Source organism: Porites lutea, chromosome 1, assembly GCF_958299795.1.
Source record: "Porites lutea chromosome 1, jaPorLute2.1, whole genome shotgun sequence".
NCBI lineage: Eukaryota > Metazoa > Cnidaria > Anthozoa > Scleractinia > Poritidae > Porites > Porites lutea.
Genome location: NC_133201.1, coordinates 18,363,448 through 18,383,960, shown reverse-complemented (window position 1 = coordinate 18,383,960; position 20,513 = coordinate 18,363,448). Strand labels below are relative to the sequence as shown.

Here is a 20,513-nt window from a genome sequence, read left to right as displayed (position 1 = left end):
AACAGCAAAATAAAAAGAGGGTAAATTCCGCAGATTACCTTCTCTCTCCCCAGTCTTTGCCCGTCCTTTTTTCACCGTAGTTTTTCTATTCGATTGTTGCAACTCAACTGAGAGCCTGAGACTGGTGTTTTTAACTTTTCCTAGGCGTTAGTGAGGCAAAAGCGGGACACGGTCAAGAAGGGAACTGAACAGGTTGAATACAAAGAACAACTGGCCACAAAAATTGACGAGGAGGGTTGTCCAATACTCACAAATAGACTCCATTGGTGTTAGTGGTGATAAGAAGGATCTCCATTGGTACCAATGGTACGATTGGTACCAATGGAAAAGCACCCTATTCCAATGGTTCTATTGGTGAATATGCATCTCATTAAGGGGAATTAGATTATTTTCTCATGTGGTCTTAAAATATGAAAAATCAAACTTCAGAAAATCGTAGGGAATTTATTAGAGAAGCCTCGAAAATTGTACATGAAGGGAACGTTCATCTAGAAATTTTTAGCCGTCTTCTCCGAACAGATATTTTACAGAAAACGGTCGTTTGGTGTCCCTGGCTAAATAATGTCAAATTTCGAAAAAGAAGAGTACTTACTGATGGTCACTAAAGTTCAACAGATGAACGATCGAATGGAAAGAAAAGTCCAGCTTCTGGGTTCTTATGAAGATGACTTGGAGCATCTAAGGTAAAGAGACAAGAAACAAAATATGTAAATAAATAAATGCACTTTATTTTAGTGTCAATGTATTTAGAACGAAAGTACCAAAGGGGACACTGTTTTTACGTCTCCTACTGGAGACGGGACCGCCATTTTACGTGGTCATCCGAGCCACCCAACGGTCTAGCCGCTCACACTGCAAAGGGAGTACCTTCATTTCTTAGGTCAATTTAAGACCCTGAGTGTTGGTCCGGTCTCGGGAATCGAACCCGCGACGACCGCGACCTCCCGCTCTGCAGTCAAGGACTGAGCTAATCCTGCTGCGGTAATAAAATGTCCTATAAAAAATGCTTTTAATTTAACATCTCCTTCGACCGTTCACAGTCCTCTATTTTTGGTAAGATCTTAAGGGCCGAGCTCTCACCGGTACGGGCGACCATCTGGGTCTCATATGTACCGAGGGGGCGGGCTTCGGGGTCCCCGCCCCTTACTGCGGTTTTCACAAACATGCGAATTCTGAAGTTCACAAGCCAACTGACGATCGCGTTTTTCGCTGCCGCCAATCATCCTAACGGACCTATTAGGAAACAGAACTTTACTTTAACGGGTTCAAAAGGTCATGGTTTCTGATTTGTGATCGGAGGATTTCGATCCGTTTCGTATGTTTCTTTGTTTCAAGGTTCGTTGCTTGTAATCGTAATTATGATTGACGGCAGTTTGAACTTTAGAGTTCGCATGTTTGTGAAAAGCGCAGTAAGTAGATTTCACGCTCATCCCAAGACTGGACTCGGAACATTTAAAACCAAGATGGCCGCCTGATTTCGACGATTTTACGAAGAAATAGTTGACTGATAACAGTCTAACATCACACAATTGTTCTGGAACGCTAAAACCCAGGCAAATGTCCTGAATTAATCCGCGATCAATTCCATAATTCTCATCACCCATGTCTTATAATGGTCTCGGTTATAAAAGGAGAATTTCAAACGATAAAAGCAAAGTTCCTGTTACATCTTGTCGTCATGGCCTCGTTCTTCTATTTTTCTTGATTTATAGACTGTTCATAGACCCCTATTTTTCAGTAGGGTCGTCGAGATCGAGTACTTACCCTTGGGGGCATCCAGCTTGGTTTCAATTGTACTGGGTCTGGCCTGGGGATTTCCGTCGAGTAACAAATCCACTTAGGGGGCGGGGGAAAGTTTAGGAGGAGACGAGAAAAATTTCTGTTTTTCTTCCCTGCCTCCCACCACCGCTAAAACCCCGACACCACCCGACCCTCGTTACATTCGAAACTAAAATGGTCGCCCGTAACGGACTCGTAACGTTAAGTGCTCGATCTCAACGATGTTACGGCAGAATAAACGACAGTGAACGTTTGGAAGTCGGGGTAATATGTCGGGAAGGTAAATGTGCACACATATATAAAATAAATAGATGGAAAAAGTGAAGATTTTTGTGGTCGAATTACGCGAAATATTTTGTCCTTCGTTTCAGAAATAGTGAGACAGTGGCAGGACAGAAAACGGCTGAAGCTACAGGACTTAAGGTTGTCGTGTTGCTCGGATATTGTTAGTTGCAGTTGTGTAGAACGTGTCCTCTTCAATATAAGATGATGTAACATCTGTTTCTACCGCATCCCTTAGCCTTCGCAGCTGGCGGGATTAGCGGGAGTGCTGTAGTTTTTTGGCGGCGGAGCCGCGTGAAGATTAAGAACCCTAGCGGCTTTACGGCTCGCTTCGCCAATAAATTACCCCGGGCACAAGCATCCTGCCAGTAACGCAGGCTACCGCATCCCTCTCTAATAACTTTGTAGGAAGAGAAGGCTAAATAATGGGATCAACGTTAAATTCACCTAACCTAAAAATTATTTGTTTACCACTGTTTTCATTAAGGCTCTTACTGACATAGAACATCAGCGTTAAGCCGTGAAGTTATTGCCATAAAGTCTGTAAAGGGTCATAAGGAAGTGGATTGTGTGATTCATATTGGTTAATGTGCAGGGCCCAGTTATTCGAAGGCCAATTAGCGCTAAACCAAGGTTAAATGTTAATTCGGGTTTCTTTTTCTTTTGATCAAAAGCATGTCCCCGAATAATTTTATCTATACTTTTGAGAACATCCAATCATCAAATTATAAGCGAAATTTATTAAACTGAATTTGATTTTTAAGCTTTCTTATCTGAATTCAAATTTCCTACTTACCCTGGGTTATCTTAATCCAGTTTTGAACATCCCTGCCCAGATTATATTAAAGCTGTCTTGTTTTTACTGGAATTTTTCACTCTGATTTTGTCGTATTGTACCACATAGATGGATGTTCGAAATCGCCAGGAAGAGACCGCCTACCTTAGAGCATTAATGAGTAGATTAAGAGACGACCTGGATCAACAGCGGAGACTTAATGTTTGTTTAAAGGAAAGAAAGGTAAGATGATATTCTACCTGTGACCACAGGTAACCCAAGCTCACAATAAGAGCCCGTAAGCAACACTACCTTACATAGCTACTTAATAATAGTAATAGGACTGAGTGCAGTCCAGTTCGGTCTTTAATCATACGAGTGATAAACCCGATTTCTTTAATCACGACTAACTCTTCACTTCATACAAATTTGTTCGTCAATCCACGTTCAACTTTCCTAAACTTTGCGGTCTTCAATTCTACATCTGTTAGAAACAAGATCGAGAGCATTATTGATTGCTCAGTTATCTGTGGCCTGTTATTTCTTCAGGAATTTTTCTCGACAATCGCAAAACCGTGGTGGTGGAAGTGGGATTGTGTTTCGAGACTCTGTCAACGTTTCATTAGTGGATGGGAACGAAAACAAGTCCTTCGAATATTCTGAGTGGATTGTTAAAGAGCACGATCGCTCAATGAGACATATAATGGTGTATCGACCTCCATATTCTTCGTTACATCCTGTTCCTGCCTCTGTTTCCTTTGATGAATTCTCTCAGTTTTTAGAGAATGTTGATGTGCCCCAAGGTTCTTGTTATCTCTGGAGACTTCATCTTTCATTTAGATGACCTCCGTGACAATGAAACCAAGAAATTTATGGATTTACTGGAAACGTTTAGTCTTTCGCAACACGTTTCCGCCCGACCCTTTTATCGGGTCATACCTTATTATAGGAAATTAACGCTCCATGAAATTAAGGTATTGGAAATTAACGCGACTTAAATTAACGCGAATTTAATGGAAAACGACTTTCGAATAGAGAAAATTAACGCGAAAAAGGAGGTAGAATTTCATAATAAAGGAAATTGACGCGATTAAGACACAGTTGGTGGCCGAAATAAAAGGAGAAGATTTTGACATTACTTCTGACAGCGACAAAGATGAAGATGAACTCGAAATATTGTAGACCTTCGCCCTAGATTTTGCGAAAGATAAAAAATAAAGGGTAAATGGAAAGAAAGAAAGCTTCTAATTAATGTTTTTTAGGTGTCAAGAATGTCTGGGCAGGTTCCTAAATTGGGGTTAAAATACTGGAAATTAAGAGCGCGGAAATTAACGCTGCACTTAATTAACGTCGCGGAAATTAACGCTCAGCAAAATTAACGCGAATTTTAATGATTCGCGTTAATTTTATGGAGCGTTAATTTCCTATAATAAGGTACCTTGGATCTAATTATTACTCGTTCGTCGGATGATGTTGTTCTTGCTTCTCCTAAAGCTACTTTTCCCATCTCCGATCATTTTATTATTCAGTGTCCTATCGGCTTCCCGCGACCAGCTTTATCATGCAAAGAACTGACTTTTCGTAAACTCAGAAATATTGATATTGCCGAATTCTCGGCTGATATTGCCTCTTCTATGGTTTGTGCAAGCGTACACTGGGACAACATTGATGCACTCTCCGACTGCTTTAACATGACCCTTACTGACATTTTGGACAAGCATGCCCCGCTTAAAACAAGGATTATGATAAATCGTCCAAAGATCCCGTGGTTTAATGATGACATTAAACAACTCAAGCGTAAACGTCGTCGCCTTGAAAAGAAAGCCTTGAAAACTGACCTCCCTGGCATCTGGAATAATTACCATAAAGTTCGTAATCAGTACTCTGCACTTCTTAAATCTGCACGTGTGAATTATTATTCAAACCTAATTGATCAGTGTGCGGGTGACTCTCGCAAGCTATTTCGTGTGGTTAATTCTTTGTCCAGGGAACCACTTGAGACGGCTCTTCCAGAGCACGATGATCCCACTAAGCTAGCAAACGAATTTGGCACCTTCTTCCTCAAAAAAATTGAAATCATAAAGGAAAATCTTGACAAGTTTCAAGTTCAAGAGCCTCGACTTGCTCCTGTTACTCCAAAGGAGAATCTGGAGAATTTTTCTCCGCTATCCATAGGAGAAGTGTGTAAGATTGTTCGAGAATCCTCCAATGCCTCTAATCGGTTGGATCCTGTTCCTACATGGCTAGTGAAGTCCTGTCTTGGTGTATTAGCGCCCTCTGTCACTGAGATGGTTAATCTCTCTCTCTTCTCAGTGGTTGCGTTCCAGAAAATTGGAGAACTGCTGTTGTCATCCCTCTCTTTAAAAACCTGGACTTGATTTGGTCTACAAAAATTTCCGTGCAGTCAGTAATCTTCCATTCATTTCCAAGGTAGTAGAAAAGGCTGCACTTCAACAAAGAAATCGTTTAATGATCAATGACGCGAAAACTGACTTTCTAATTATTGGCACCCGTAAACAACTTGAAAAAACATCTACAATCTATTATCATTGGTGACACCGTCATTAAACCTTTAGAAAGCGTCCGGAACCTCGGGTCCTGGTTCGATGCTCATATGCGAATGAATGTTCACATAGGCAAGATTTGTAGCAAGGCTTTTCGCGGACTATACAACATAAGACAGATCAGAAAATTCCTTACCGTGCAATCCACAAAGACATCGATCCATGTCTTTGTATCTTCGCACCTTGATTACTGCACAGGCTGCCCAGACGTAGTATGTGTTACTGAATGAATATATTAATATCCACATGGACAAATTAATGCGATGAGTCGTCGAAACTCCCATGGACTAAAATAGTCTAAAAGTCAAAATATAACAAAGCAAAGCTAAGATACCTTCAACTGAACGTATCCTTGTCTTTCCTGGCCGGTTTAAGTGGCATTTTGTTGAGTTTTGAAATTGTAGGTACTATCCACTAAAGAAGAATTAAAGGCTGGCTACAAGACAAACAGACCATCTCCACGCGCCTTCACACGAAGCGCTATAAATTCGAGAATAATCGACGAATCCGCTCCAAATAACCATCGGCTAATCTGCAGGTAACGTGTGCTCCTGCTTCTGGCTCGCTTGCTCCACAAAACCCATCACAACTGCACAATAATTGCTCGCTCATCAACAACCACTGTTGACCTTTACGCTTCGATATGACCGCAAACGACCAGGTTTAATACGCGACGTGAATATTCAAGCTTAGCGACCGCGTTCGCGCAACAATGCAGCACTTGCTATGGGAGGGATGGTACTATTGCTTCCAGGTCAATCGACTGACCGAAGGTTCGCTGCGTTAGTTTTGACCAGAAAACAAAAGGCGATCGCGGGACCGTCCGTAAGTTTTCAACAGGGCAGCCCTGGTTTTCATGTTCGAATTCTTCTAACGTTCGCTGTCTCAGCTGCTGTCACATTGTTCGTCCAGCCGCTTGCATAGGTTCTTGACTCTACCAGACTTATTTGCTTAGATTAACAACGTCTTACTCCATAATATGTTGTCCAAACTGGTGAAGGAGGACGAGAATTTTCCGCCCAGGAAAAAGGCAAAATCTGGCCCCCGCTATGCAGCTGAATAGAAGATACAGCTGAAGATATCGTAAGGTAAAATTTATGTGCGCGATATCTTTTTTTATTATTATTATTATTCTCAAAACTCAGGGGCACCCAACGATGATTTCCCCCTAAATGCATCGAAAACACATTTAAGGCTGTCCAGGGTACTTTTGATCGAAAAATGTATTCTAAACAGCGCTTACATAAATTTAGTCAGGAGGGCTAAAAGCGAAGCTAATGATTTATAGTTTGCTCATACTAAATATAAAATATATCGTGTAATGCTAAGCGGAGAAGGCAACGAGACAGGGCCACCCAACGACTGTTTCCTCAAATACTTTCAATTGAAAACACTTCTGTAGCTATTCATAAAGTACTTTTAGCTCTATAGAAATGCATTCTAAGTGGCGCTATAAAATTTGCATCTCAGTGTTCGGCCATTCTAGAGGAACTTGAGTCTTTTCCAAATTACGAGGAATTCAGAATTATTTTCCCGAAAATTTGAGATGCAATTTAACGTATTACGAAGGAGATAATTTTTCAGATACCTTCTTTCATCACATTTTTGAATCCGAAAATTTTAGGATTCCATTTTACTCTCTAAGAAAAATAGCCTAACCCGGTGAGTGAAATGTGAAAAATTAAAAGTTGGATGCCCTTGACCAGAACTGTGAAAAACAACAATAGGTCTAATTGCAGCACACTTTCTTGTACATTTCCTTGCCGTTGATTTGCATGACTGCAACGTGAAACGTCCAGAAAACTTCCTGGTTTTCACTTTTTATGGAGAAAATGTGGTACATGTTCTTATTCACTTTTTCCACTGCCGCTCATTTTTTTTAGCTCCGCTATAAGATTCGTATCTGTTCGGTGCTCCTTGGGCAAATTGGATCTTTTTAAAAAATGACAAGGGCATCAATATTATTTTCCCGATTGATTGACCTGGAAGCAATAGTACCATCCCTCCCATAGCAAGTGCTGCATTGTTGCGCGAACGCGGTCGCTAAGCTTGAATATTCACGTCGCGTATTAAACCTGGTCGTATGCGGTCATATCGAAGCGTAAAGGTCAACAGTGGTTGTTGATGAGCGAGCAATTATTGTGCAGTTGTGATGGGTTTTGTGGAGCAAGCGAGCCAGAAGCAGGAGCACACGTTACCTGCAGATTAGCCGATGGTTATTTGGAGCGGATTCGTCGATTATTCTCGAATTTATAGCGCTTCGTGTGAAGGCGCGTGGAGATGGTCTGTTTGTTTTGTAGCCAGCCTTTAATTCTTCTTTAGTGGATAGTACCTACAATTTCAAAACTCAACAAAATGCCACTTAAACCGGCCAGGAAAGACAAGGATACGTTCAGTTGAAGGTATCTTAGCTTTGCTTTGTTATATTTTGACTTTTAGACTATTTTAGTCCATGGGAGTTTCGACGACTCATCGCATTAATTTGTCCATGTGGAAATTAATATATTCATTCAGTAACACATACTACGTCTGGGCAGCCTGTGATTACTGTAACGCACTTCTATTTAGTCTACTTAAATATCAGCTTGATCGTTTACAGAAAGTCCAGAATGCCGCGGCTAGAGTGACTTTTTGATCATATATCACACCCGCTCTTATCGACTTACATTGGCTTCCTGTAACATTTAGAGTTCAATTCAAATTGCTCCTTCTTGTTTACAAGTCACTACACAACCAAGTCCATCCTACATTAAAAATCTTTTATCCCTGAAACCAGCTGCTAATTATGCCCTTCGTTCGTCCGCACAATCTCTTCTGTTCGTTCCAAAAGTCAACTTCTCTGCACTTGGGGATCAGGCCTTTGCTCATGCTGCACCTGTTTTATTAGCCTCCCACGCAGACGTTCTTACGGGTTCGTGAATATGAAATCGCTGCCATTAACTATAAGAACAAGTAGCAGCCTAGCCATTTTCAAAAAGCAACTTAAAACATTTCCTTTTAAGAAAGCTTTTATTTGTTGGAATAGTTCTAATGTTTAATTTTAATTTAGTTTGGAATTTTCGAATTTCATTTTTTTTTAGATTTTACCATAGCGTAACATATCATTGTTATTGTTATAGCTTTCAGGGATTTTTAATTTTTTTATTTATTATTTATTCATTAATTTAACTTCATGTAAAGCGCTTTTGAATATTCTTCTATAGTTTTAGCGCTATACAAATTCATTATCATTATTATTAAGGTCAATCGTACCCCAGGGTCGAACCCAGACCTTTCCTATCCTAATCCTTCTCCCGTACCACTACACTACAACACCGACGCGACAAACTTGGAAAAATTTCAGTACATAAACAAGTAAACTGTCTTTCTTAAAACTGATACATCAATAATAGGTGACCCTAGCCTTTTCCAAATCTTTTTTTTTTTTCCAACGACGTTCTTTCTACGACTATTCAAAAACGTAATACACAGATTTAACCAGGGCTAAAAGCGAAGCTCTCGTTAATATACTTTTTGCCCCATTGTAATTTTATTATTGTATATTTGTTATTAGTAAAATCCAACTAGTAATCTATTATCAATGCTGTGTTCTGATTGGTTGAGCTACTACTAGGTTATATGTTATAGCCCACTACTAGCGAAAAGCGCCGGCTTTGAAAAACCAAAACAATGGCGCAGAATCGCGTTTTGCTAACTAAAGTTGTTTTGTCTCGATATTTTTGACCAACTAGTTGGATTTTACCAAAACAATTATCCCTCTCGCCCTCATGGCCTCTGAGTCAATAGCCCATTCGGCCTTCGGCCTCATGGGCTATTGACTTACAGCCCATTCGGGCTCGGGGAATAATTGTTAATTATTGTATATTTCGACAGAATAGCCCCGTATAGAGGAGACGTAATAAAGTGTATGTTATGTTATGTTATGAGTTACTCAAACAAACAAATACAATCATATAATGCTAAACGATGATGGCAACGAGAACGGCAAAAAATATCAACTGTTCTTATTAGCAAAAAAAAGCTTTACAAGTGCAGCACGCTTTCTTGTACATTTTTTTGTCTCAGTTACACATCTTATATAGGAAATGTCGTATGTGCTCACCACAATTTTTGTTGCTTGTGTCCTTGGTCGCTTTTTTTTTCACTGCCACTCATTGTCACCTCGCTAGCCGCTAGAATTTCTCATTTTCTCACCGTCAATTTTCATGTTTTTCTTCCGACGAAATTCGTCTCTTTTGTTCTGTATCTAACGCTTTACCTCTTTCCCTGTTATTCACGCCAGTAAAGACAAAAAAATGTAGTCAGACTCGATTTTGTTGTTGTTTTTTCTCTCTAAGAGGTCCGGGTGGCCATGCGATGACAGGCCAAAAAACCTAGTGTTGCATTTGGGTTGCTATACCTGTGGATTGAGTTATTTCACATTGGTATGCCTGTGGTGCGGACGGAACACTTACGGTCACGTTATTTCCAAATTTTCTCGGATGCATAGATAACCAAATTTTCTTACTCATGGTGCTCCGCTGCGCGCTAGACGTTTCACTGTCCCCTATTTTCTTGTAAAATCGTCTAGATCGAGCGCTTTGCGTTACGAGCGGCCATCTTGCATGAGTGTCAAAACTACTTAGGGAGCAGGGGGTGGTTTGGGAGGAAGCGAGAGAAATAGAGGGACTGTAATAACATCACTGCGGCTCGCGTTCACGGAGCGCGTTGTACCAGCAACGCAGGCGCTTGATTGGTCATTAAACGATAGATGTTAATTTGCGTTGACAACGGGCTTAGTTTAAGTCGCCGACACTGACAAGTCGTTGACAAGTCGTCGTTTCTTTTAAACGTACGCTTTCATAACACATAAGCCACATCTTGCGCAAATACACGAAGGATTTTTGGTATTTTGAGGATGAATCACGTAAGCCAACATGCTTCTGAAGCATCCCAGCCAGATATGTTATTACAGTCCCCCTATTTTTCTCGCTTCCTCCCAAACCGCCCCCGGCCCCCTAAGTAGTTTTGACACTCATGCAAGATGGCAGCCCGTAACGCAAAGCGCTCGATCTCGACAATCTCACGGAAAAATCGGTGACTGTGAACAGTTTACTGCGCGCGCTCTCCTTTATTACTGGCTTTATTATAACTTAATTAATCCAGGGAATATATTACATGTATCTTACCAATGGTGGCGTCGATCGTTAAAAATGGCAACGACCGTAACGAAAGGGCAATATGCGTCGTCGTGATCCATTACCTTTAGTGAATGATTATGGAGATGAGTCAGATGCCAAGACAAAGCATCTATAATTCTTATTCTGCCTCAGCCTTCGGCTCAATTAAGAACACTTACCTCGACCTAGATTATTCCTAATATCACACGAACCTCATCCAATAATTGTTTATAATTGTGTATGTAATTTCCGTTACAGGAGGAACTTAAAAAGAAAAAGGCAGCAGAGAAACTTAAGAGGAAAAATTACGAAATAGAGTCACTCAAAAAGGTAAGAAATGTGGGAGAGCTTTTCATGTATTTATGGTATGAAATGGTCCTCCTGGATTGGTAATATTTAATTCTGCAATCTATGACTGACTTCACTTAGCGTCGCTTAATTTCAGACTACATAACAGAAGAAGATCGGCGACAACATTGTTGAGACATTTTCCTCAAATGGTGTAACTCCGGAGAACAAAACAATCCCACACCTCTCCTCTGTCTCCTCCATTCAAAGTTGGAGTGTTTTATGTTTTCTGCAGGTAGCTCGAACAGCAACACAGCAATGTACCGAGGGGGTGGCAAAAAGTCAGACAAACCCTTTAGGGCGCAGTGTCTCAATTAATTTTGTCGCCAATGGTAGATAGAGAGATATGCAAGTTATACATGTATCTATTGAATAAATGGTAAAAGTATTATTTATAAAAGCTTTTGAGAATGTCTGTAGTGGCTACAGTGGCATATCGTGTAGAGATGATGACCACACTGAAAATAAGAAAGAACTGTTTCAGCCTCAAAGTACCAATTCAGCCCTGCAGGCCGATGTCTGATCCAGTCCCTCCTGGAGTCATTTAACACAGTTCAAGCGAAAACAGCCCAATCTAAACGCTCTTCCAGCCCACGCTGGGGCCCATTTCAGCTACTGGGTCCAAATCAACCCTAGGTAGTTGGACTATATTGGCCCTGATTTAAGGGAGTCAAAATGAGATTCAAAAATAGAACTGTATTTTACTTACCGAAACGGCCCCATTTTTAGGGCTGAAAGAGATCTTTCTGATTTACTATGCACCTACTTTATAACTGAAAACCTCTCTTGCTGAAATTCAGAGCCTAATTTGGTTAAAGCCTTGTTTTTCGTACATTTCAGCATTTTTCCCTTAAAATCTTGACGAAACTTCATTCGATCTAAAACTGTTGAATTAAAATTTATGGCCGGTGATAAATAGATCGCCTTTGTACAGACCCCCCCCCCCCCCTCCCCCTCCTCTTTTCCTGTGGGGAGGGGGGTCTGTACACAGGCTTGTCAATTTGCTTCTCTGTCATTGGTTAAGGCACGGCTTTTCTAAGATCTGCGCGCGTCGCCGAAACTATGGTTGCGTTGTCTGTGCTAAATCTGCCTACTTTATTACATGTAAACCCTTTTCTTCTCTTCTTTCGTTAATTCTCAATTCACCCCATTTTCCCTAAAAATTCAATCTCAATGCCCTTATAAATGACTACGCGCGATGTGAATGTGTAAAAGCCAAGGTGTCTGAGGTTGTATTTTGTCAATTTATAGGAACTTATGTCCGCTGACCGAGAACTGAATGAAACTGCAGTCAACTTGCAACTTCTTCGAGTCCAGCAGAGTAAGTGCATGGAACTCTGTTTTGTACATGTATTAACCTTCCTTAGCGGACATTGTTTTGGCTCAAAACATAAAAGTTTTCACAAAATTGAACTTTGTTATCTCTGAGAACACATAGTTCAATTCCCGATGTCAACGGCTATTAAGGGATTATTTTTTTTCCCTTCAATCTTCTTAATAATAATAATAATAATATAGATTCTTATTAAGCGCATTTCTATCCTCAATGCGCTTTACAGTATGAAAGCCGATTGAAGATCATTACATTTCTAGCCTATTGTGGCATTATACATCAAGTATTGTAAAACTTTAAAAATCCTAATTGTAAAACTTTAAAAATCCTAAAACGTTAAGCATGAAAATCAATTGTAACATTATTCATCAAGTATTGTAAAACTTTAAAAAAAAATCCTAAAATGTTATCATGTTTGTAAAAACTTTAAAACCAACTTGTAAAACTTAAAAATCCTAAAATGTAAGGCATGAAAATCAATAATCAAGTCAGTTGTAAAACTTTAAAAAAAAAAACCTAAAATGTTAAGCATGAGAATCAATTGAAAAATTTGCTGAAAAGAAATGTTTTAAGTTTTGTTTTAAATGTTGTAACACTGTCCGCATTTTTGATATATTCTGGGGTAGTGTTCCGTAACTGAGGTGCTGCAGTGGAAAACGCGCGTCCTCCATATGTTTTGAATTTTATGGCTGGGGTGCATAATAGCGAACGGGATGACGATCGTAGAGCTCTTGATGGATGATAATCCTTAATCAGAGGTTCCAGATATCCAGCAGATTTTCCATTTAAGATCTTATATGTGATAAGAAGAATCTTAAAATGAATCCTTGCTTCCACAGGTAGCAAGTGCAGGCTCTTTAATAAAGGTGTAATGTGGTCAGAGCTGCGGGCTCCTGTTATCATTCGAGCTGTGGTATTCTGAATTCTTTGTAACTTATCTCTCTGGTATTTTGGGATGTCATATAAGAGACTATTGCAATAGTCGAGCCTGGAAATCACAAGGGAATTCACTAACATTTTCAATCCATCGGAAGGAAAGTACTTTCGAATACGACCAATTGATCTTATGGCATAACTGGCTTTCTTGCGCATTTCGTTGATATGTTCAGTGAAAGACAAGGTTTTATCCATGATGACACCCAAATTCTTGGCTTTTGTTTTCACTTCTACTGAGGTGTTAGCTAATGATAATGTTTCGTAAACTGTAGGTTACTTGCTGAAACGAGACGTGAAATGTAATATTTCAGTTTTTCCAGGGTTGCACTTTAACATATTCTTAGAGTTCCATGCAAAAACATCATTGATGCATCCCTTTAGAACACCGACAGAGTCAACGGATTGTTTAGGATCGTCAATGACGATGTAAATTTGGGTGTCGTCCGCATAAAACATGGAGTCGAGACCGTGGCTGCGTATAACATCTTGGAGAGGTGCCATATAAAGAGTGAAAAGCAGCGGCCCAAGTATTGAGCCCTGAGGAACGCCATACTCTAAACATCGTGGCGGAGATGTTGCATCCGCTATAGAAACTCGCTGAGATCGGCCAAGCAAGTAAGAGGAGAACCATTTAAGAGCTGTTTCTGTGAAATTAAAATATTTCCTTAGCCTCGCGAGGAGAATTTGGTGATCGAGGGTGTCGAAAGCTGCGGACAGGTTAAGTAGCACAAGTATTACTTCACCGTTGGAGACAAGAGTCTTTAGGATGTCATCGGTAACTCTGAGTAGCGCAGTCTCTGTTGAGTGATATTTCCTATAAGCTGACTGTAAGGCAGGAAACAGACCACTGTCATTCAAGTAGTTGTGAACTTGGATGGCAGCTGATTTTTCTAATACCTTGGAGAGGAATGGTATGTTAGCTATAGGTCTGTAGTTCGCTAATAAATCAGGTTTAAGATCAGGCTTTTTCAATTTTGGACGAACCAGCGATGTTTTTAATAAGGTCGGAAAGATCCCATTTGAGAACGATTGTCTCACAATTCCGCCGATCATAGGTAGTACAGAAATATGTCGGACTTATGTCTAACGAAGAAATCTGGCCACTTCGAGGGTTCTTGACAGTTTCACTGTTACTGACGGATCTCCAACCTGATAAAATACTCCTCTTTCCTAGGTGTCAAGAACGTCAGAAGTGTATCCAAAATAGTGGAAATTAAAGGAGCTGTGTCACGAAATTTATCAAAATTCAAGCAGTAGGAACTGCCACCAAATTGAGTGAATCATAAAAATAACAGCTCAAAACATTATAAGAACATATATCTGTCTGGATTTGCAAAAACATGGCTACAGAAATCTCTCTTATATACCCTCTGACTGAACCTTGTAGTGGAGCATGTTTTCTTTTTTTTTTTTTTTTTTTTTCATAGTTACCTTTTATTTATTTAATCGGTACCGGATAGGCCACAGTACATAGACTTTGATGAGTTTCTCGCTGGCTTTTAACCTATTACCCCGCCCCCCCCTCCAAAAAAAAAAAAAGTTTTTCATAACTTCCCATAGTTCTCATTGTATGTCAGTTTGAAATCAGCGAGCGTATTAGACTGAACTCGGCTCTCATGGTGGGTTATCTTAGAGTTTTTTTGGCCGCCTTGAGCAAAGTTTTCCGGAAGGCATCATTAAGCCTTACGAAGGAACAATTCTCTCGTCTGGAAAAGTCTGCTGCGTCCAATATCTTCTGGTATTTCGTCTCCTTTCGGGCTACACGGGTGAAAGACTGATCCCGGGCTTGAGACGGAAAGATTGGATATTGCGAGCTTTATTGTTGGCAGTAACATATGGCGTACATTTGCGGACAAAAATAATTGAAAATAAAAGACAATTTGAAGTTCAAAAATTAGACTATCCATGTCGAAATCTCGTCCTCTGCATTTGAAATCGCAATGAACGTAGTCGAAATGGCATCATTCGAACTTAAAGTTACTTTGAACAAGTTGAAACTATAAAGGAAAAACTCGATATCGCGGATGTTGAAGTTCAAATCACCATTCCAACTAAAATGCAAATTACATGATTTGAACTTCAATTCACCTTCTCCACTCTAATAAGCCACTTAATCGTCAACAATGCAACCATAATCCTCCACAAAATTCCAAATGAAACCTTTAATTTGAACTTTAAAGTCACGTCACATATTCGAATTCGAAAAACCAAAATTTTAATTCGAAACGATGCGGAACTAAAAATACACAGAAACCGAGTGACGACTAGGTACGAGTCTACGGATGGGAGGCTTGGAACCTGAGCTTTTCTCATCTTTGATGTGATCATTGTCATGGCTGCTCGATGGCTACCGAACAACAAAGAGTTTTTCGTTGGACTGGTTAGACTTTTTGAGGCATCAGAAACTAATCTTAACTCAGCATCATACGATAATTCTGAATTTTTATTTCGTCGACTTGATGCTCACCATGCACCAGAGAAGTTTGTCAACTCTGCTAACAGTGTTGACAAGCCTACACGACTCCTGCAGTTCGCGGATGAATAAATTCTAATAAAGCCTTCATAGCTTAGCTTTAACTAGGATGTCCTTTAGGGATTTTCCCTTACGATATGAGATGATGGGGGCTCCTTAAAGATTTCTCTCAGTTGCGCTTGATTTTCTATAAGGTGCCATTTCCCCATGAGTGTGTCCATTAGGTTAGGCAATGTCAGACGGTATTGTGTTACAAAGGGCAGTATTTTCTGCGCTAGCGACATTTCTCTATCAGAGAATTTAATCTCTGAAAGGTGTTTTTCTACAATTCTAGCTGAGTAATCTCTATTCTGCAGGCGTGTTTTGAAATTGCTCATGTTTTCCTCAAAAGTAAATTGAGAGTAATTTGTTCTCAGAAACCTTAACGCTTCTCCTTTTATAAAGTTTAAGTTTGCCACTACAGCCCAGAATCTGTTGGATTGTCCTAGAGTCACCCTTATCATTCACATTGTCCGCCATATTGACCAGAGAGTTCGAGTGAAGGGAAATCTTTTCGCGCCAAAATGCAGTTATGCAAACATCCCGTATGTACAATGTAGCGAAACTCTTATCATTTCCGGTTGCTGTGTATTTTTACTTCCGCTTCCTTTCGAATTAAAATTTTGGTTTTTCGAATTCTAATAATTTTTTTTTATGTGACGTGACTTTAAGTTCAAATTAAAGGTTTCATTTGGAATTTTGTGGAAGATTATGGTTGCATTGTTGACGATTAAGTGGCTTATTAGAGTGGAGAAGGTGAATTGAAGTTCAAATCATGTAATTTGCATTTTAGTTGGAATGGTGATTTGAACTTCAACATCCGCGATGTCGAGTTTTCCCTTTATAGTTTCAACTTGTTCAAATAACTTCAAGTTCGAATGATGCTATTTCGACTGCGTTCATTGCGATTTCAAATTCATAGGACGAGATCTCGACATGGATAGTCTAATTTTTGAACTTCAAATTGTCTTTTATTTTCAATTATTTTTGTCCGCAAATGTACGCCATAGTAACAAGTCTTTGGCCGCACAAAGTAGGTTCTAGGGTTGAAATCTATTCAGCAAGATTTTTTTTAATTGACAACAAATTAGCAACATTAATACACAGCAGAAAGTAAAATAATAAATAAGTAAATAAATATGTCAGTAAGTAACAAAACAAATTTCAATAAAAATAAAAAGTATTGAAAAATAATAATATTAATAATAATAATAGTAATAATAATAATAATAATAATAATAATAATAATAATAATAATAATAATAATAAACTGTCAGTTGCCAAAATTGTGGCAAACAATATTAAATATTCGGCAAGATGGAAATTCATGCTGATTTCTGACCAGGCCAAAGACTTAGTTAAACAAGAATCGCCGAAAGGCGATTTTTAACTGGGCTGCCAAGGGGCTATTTTTTCTGAGGGGAGGGGGCGGCTATACACACTCAGGCTACCATAAAACCTTGTCGGCAACCATTGCATGCGACAGAACCTCAAGTGAGACTGAAACATAAACTCATTCAAAACATTGTATCCTTTTGAAAGACTTTCGTAACCCCAAAAAAAGAGTACCATTTTTAAGTGGGGGCTGTATAATAACTTTTAAATTCCACCACTATGAATAAAAATAGACAAGTTAGCCATTAATTCTAAGCAGGAAACAATTTGCATTATTTCCACGTACCCCTCCCCTAATCCCTCTGTGCCCGTAAATATAGCGTGACAGTATAACGTGACGTAACTGGAAATTACAAAAATTGTTGTCGTTCTACGAGTATAATGAGCTGATTTACACTAGACAGAAATATTGTATTATATGAAAACCAGAAGTATACTAAAACAGACAGTTAACTGCCCATTGATCCCGCCTGATCCAGGGTCCTCACTGACTGCACGGAGACTTTACTGCGCTTTTCACAAACATGCGAACTCTAAAGTTCAAAAGCCACCTTCACAATTACATACATACATACATACATACATACATACATACATACATACATACATACATACATACATACATACATACATACATACATACATACATACATACATACATACATACATACATACATACATACATACATACATACATACATACATACATACATACATACATACATACATACATACATACATACATACATACATACATACATACATACATACATACATACATACATACATACATACATACATACATACATACATACATACATACATACATACATACATACATACATACATACATACATACATACATACATACATACATACATACATACATACATACATACATACATACATACATACATACATACATACATACATACATACATACATACATACATACATACATACATACATACATACATACATACATACATACATACATACATACATACATACATACATACATACATACATACATACATACATACATACATACATACATACATACATACATACATACATACATACATACATACATACATACATACATACATACATACATACATACATACATACATACATACATACATACATACATACATACATACATACATACATACATACATACATACATACATACATACATACATACATACATACATACATACATACATACATACATACATACATACATACATACATACATACATACATACATACATACATACATACATACATACATACATACATACATACATACATACATACATACATACATACATACATACATACATACATACATACATACATACATACATACATACATACATACATACATACATACATACATACATACATACATACATACATACATACATACATACATACATACATACATACATACATACATACATACATACATACATACATACATACATACATACATACATACATACATACATACATACATACATACATACATACATACATACATACATACATACATACATACATACATACATACATACATACATACATACATACATACATACATACATACATACATACATACATACATACATACATACATACATACATACATACATACATACATACATACATACATACATACATACATACATACATACATACATACATACATACATACATACATACATACATACATACATACATACATACATACATACATACATACATACATACATACATACATACATACATACATACATACATACATACATACATACATACATACATACATACATACATACATACATACATACATACATACATACATACATACATACATACATACATACATACATACATACATACATACATACATACATACATACATACATACATACATACATACATACATACATACATACATACATACATACATACATACATACATACATACATACATACATACATACATACATACATACATACATACATACATACATACATACATACATACATACATACATACATACATACATACATACATACATACATACATACATACATACATACATACATACATACATACATACATACATACATACATACATACATACATACATACATACATACATACATACATACATACATACATACATACATACATACATACATACATACATACATACATACATACATACATACATACATACATACATACATACATACATACATACATACATACATACATACATACATACATACATACATACATACATACATACATACATACATACATACATACATACATACATACATACATACATACATACATACATACATACATACATACATACATACATACATACATACATACATACATACATACATACATACATACATACATACATACATACATACATACATACATACATACATACATACATACATACATACATACATACATACATACATACATACATACATACATACATACATACATACATACATACATACATACATACATACATACATACATACATACATACATACATACATACATACATACATACATACATACATACATACATACATACATACATACATACATACATACATACATACATACATAAACTTTATTTATCCTCGGATTTTAGTGTAGCTTACATAGCTAGTATCTCCGATCCTAACTAATTTTAAAAGTTACAACATATATAATATAATATTACTTAATGTATTATTAACTAAAACCGTGCACTAACAATTTGCGCTTAAATTCACTAAAATCTACAGTCTTTCTAAAGTGATCAGGTAGAGAATTCCAGTACTTAACAGATAAATAGCTAAAGGAATTTAGACCATATGTGGTTGTAGACGGCTTAGGAAGTGATAAAATATTAGTACCCCGTAGGGAGTAAGCAGTAGATCTTAACTTGATCAGTTGTTTTAAATAGCACGGATATTTACCAAAATGGAGACAAATAGTGTTTATCGCTGCCGTCAATCATAATTACGATCAAAAGCAACGAACCTTGAAACAGAGAAACACACAAAACGGATCGAAATCCACAAATCACAAACCATGACCTTTTGAACCCGTGGAGTAGAGTTTTGTTTCCTAAGAGGTCCGTTAAGATGATTGACAGCAGCGAAAAACGCAATCGTCGGTTGGCTTCTGAACTTCGGAATTCGCATGCTTGAGAAAAGTGCGATCCTAATTTGCGGTCCACAGTCTACAAGAAAACGCACTATTTTTTCCACAAGAAGAAAAATATTCAGTTTTAAGATTTTCTTCATGGTATTTTTCTCTAACTTAAAGAAATAAAATCCTTTGCATTTTGAGACCTAAAAAAGTTTACAGACTTCTCGCTCGCATGTTGCGTTCACC

General features: G+C 37.9%; 1 protein-coding gene across 1 annotated transcript; it reads left to right on the top strand.

Moving 5' to 3' along the window:
• The first annotated feature begins 338 nt into the window (after positions 1–338).
• LOC140946170 (forkhead-associated domain-containing protein 1-like) lies at positions 339–13,320 on the top strand. Its single transcript, XM_073395255.1, has 6 exons — positions 339–683; positions 2,151–2,202; positions 2,966–3,079; positions 10,818–10,889; positions 12,159–12,228; positions 13,080–13,320. The coding sequence occupies exons 1-6, from the start codon at positions 562–564 to the stop codon at positions 13,160–13,162; spliced, it is 513 nt and encodes a 170-aa protein (XP_073251356.1). The 5' UTR covers positions 339–561; the 3' UTR covers positions 13,163–13,320.
• Positions 13,321–20,513: the final 7,193 nt, after the last annotated feature.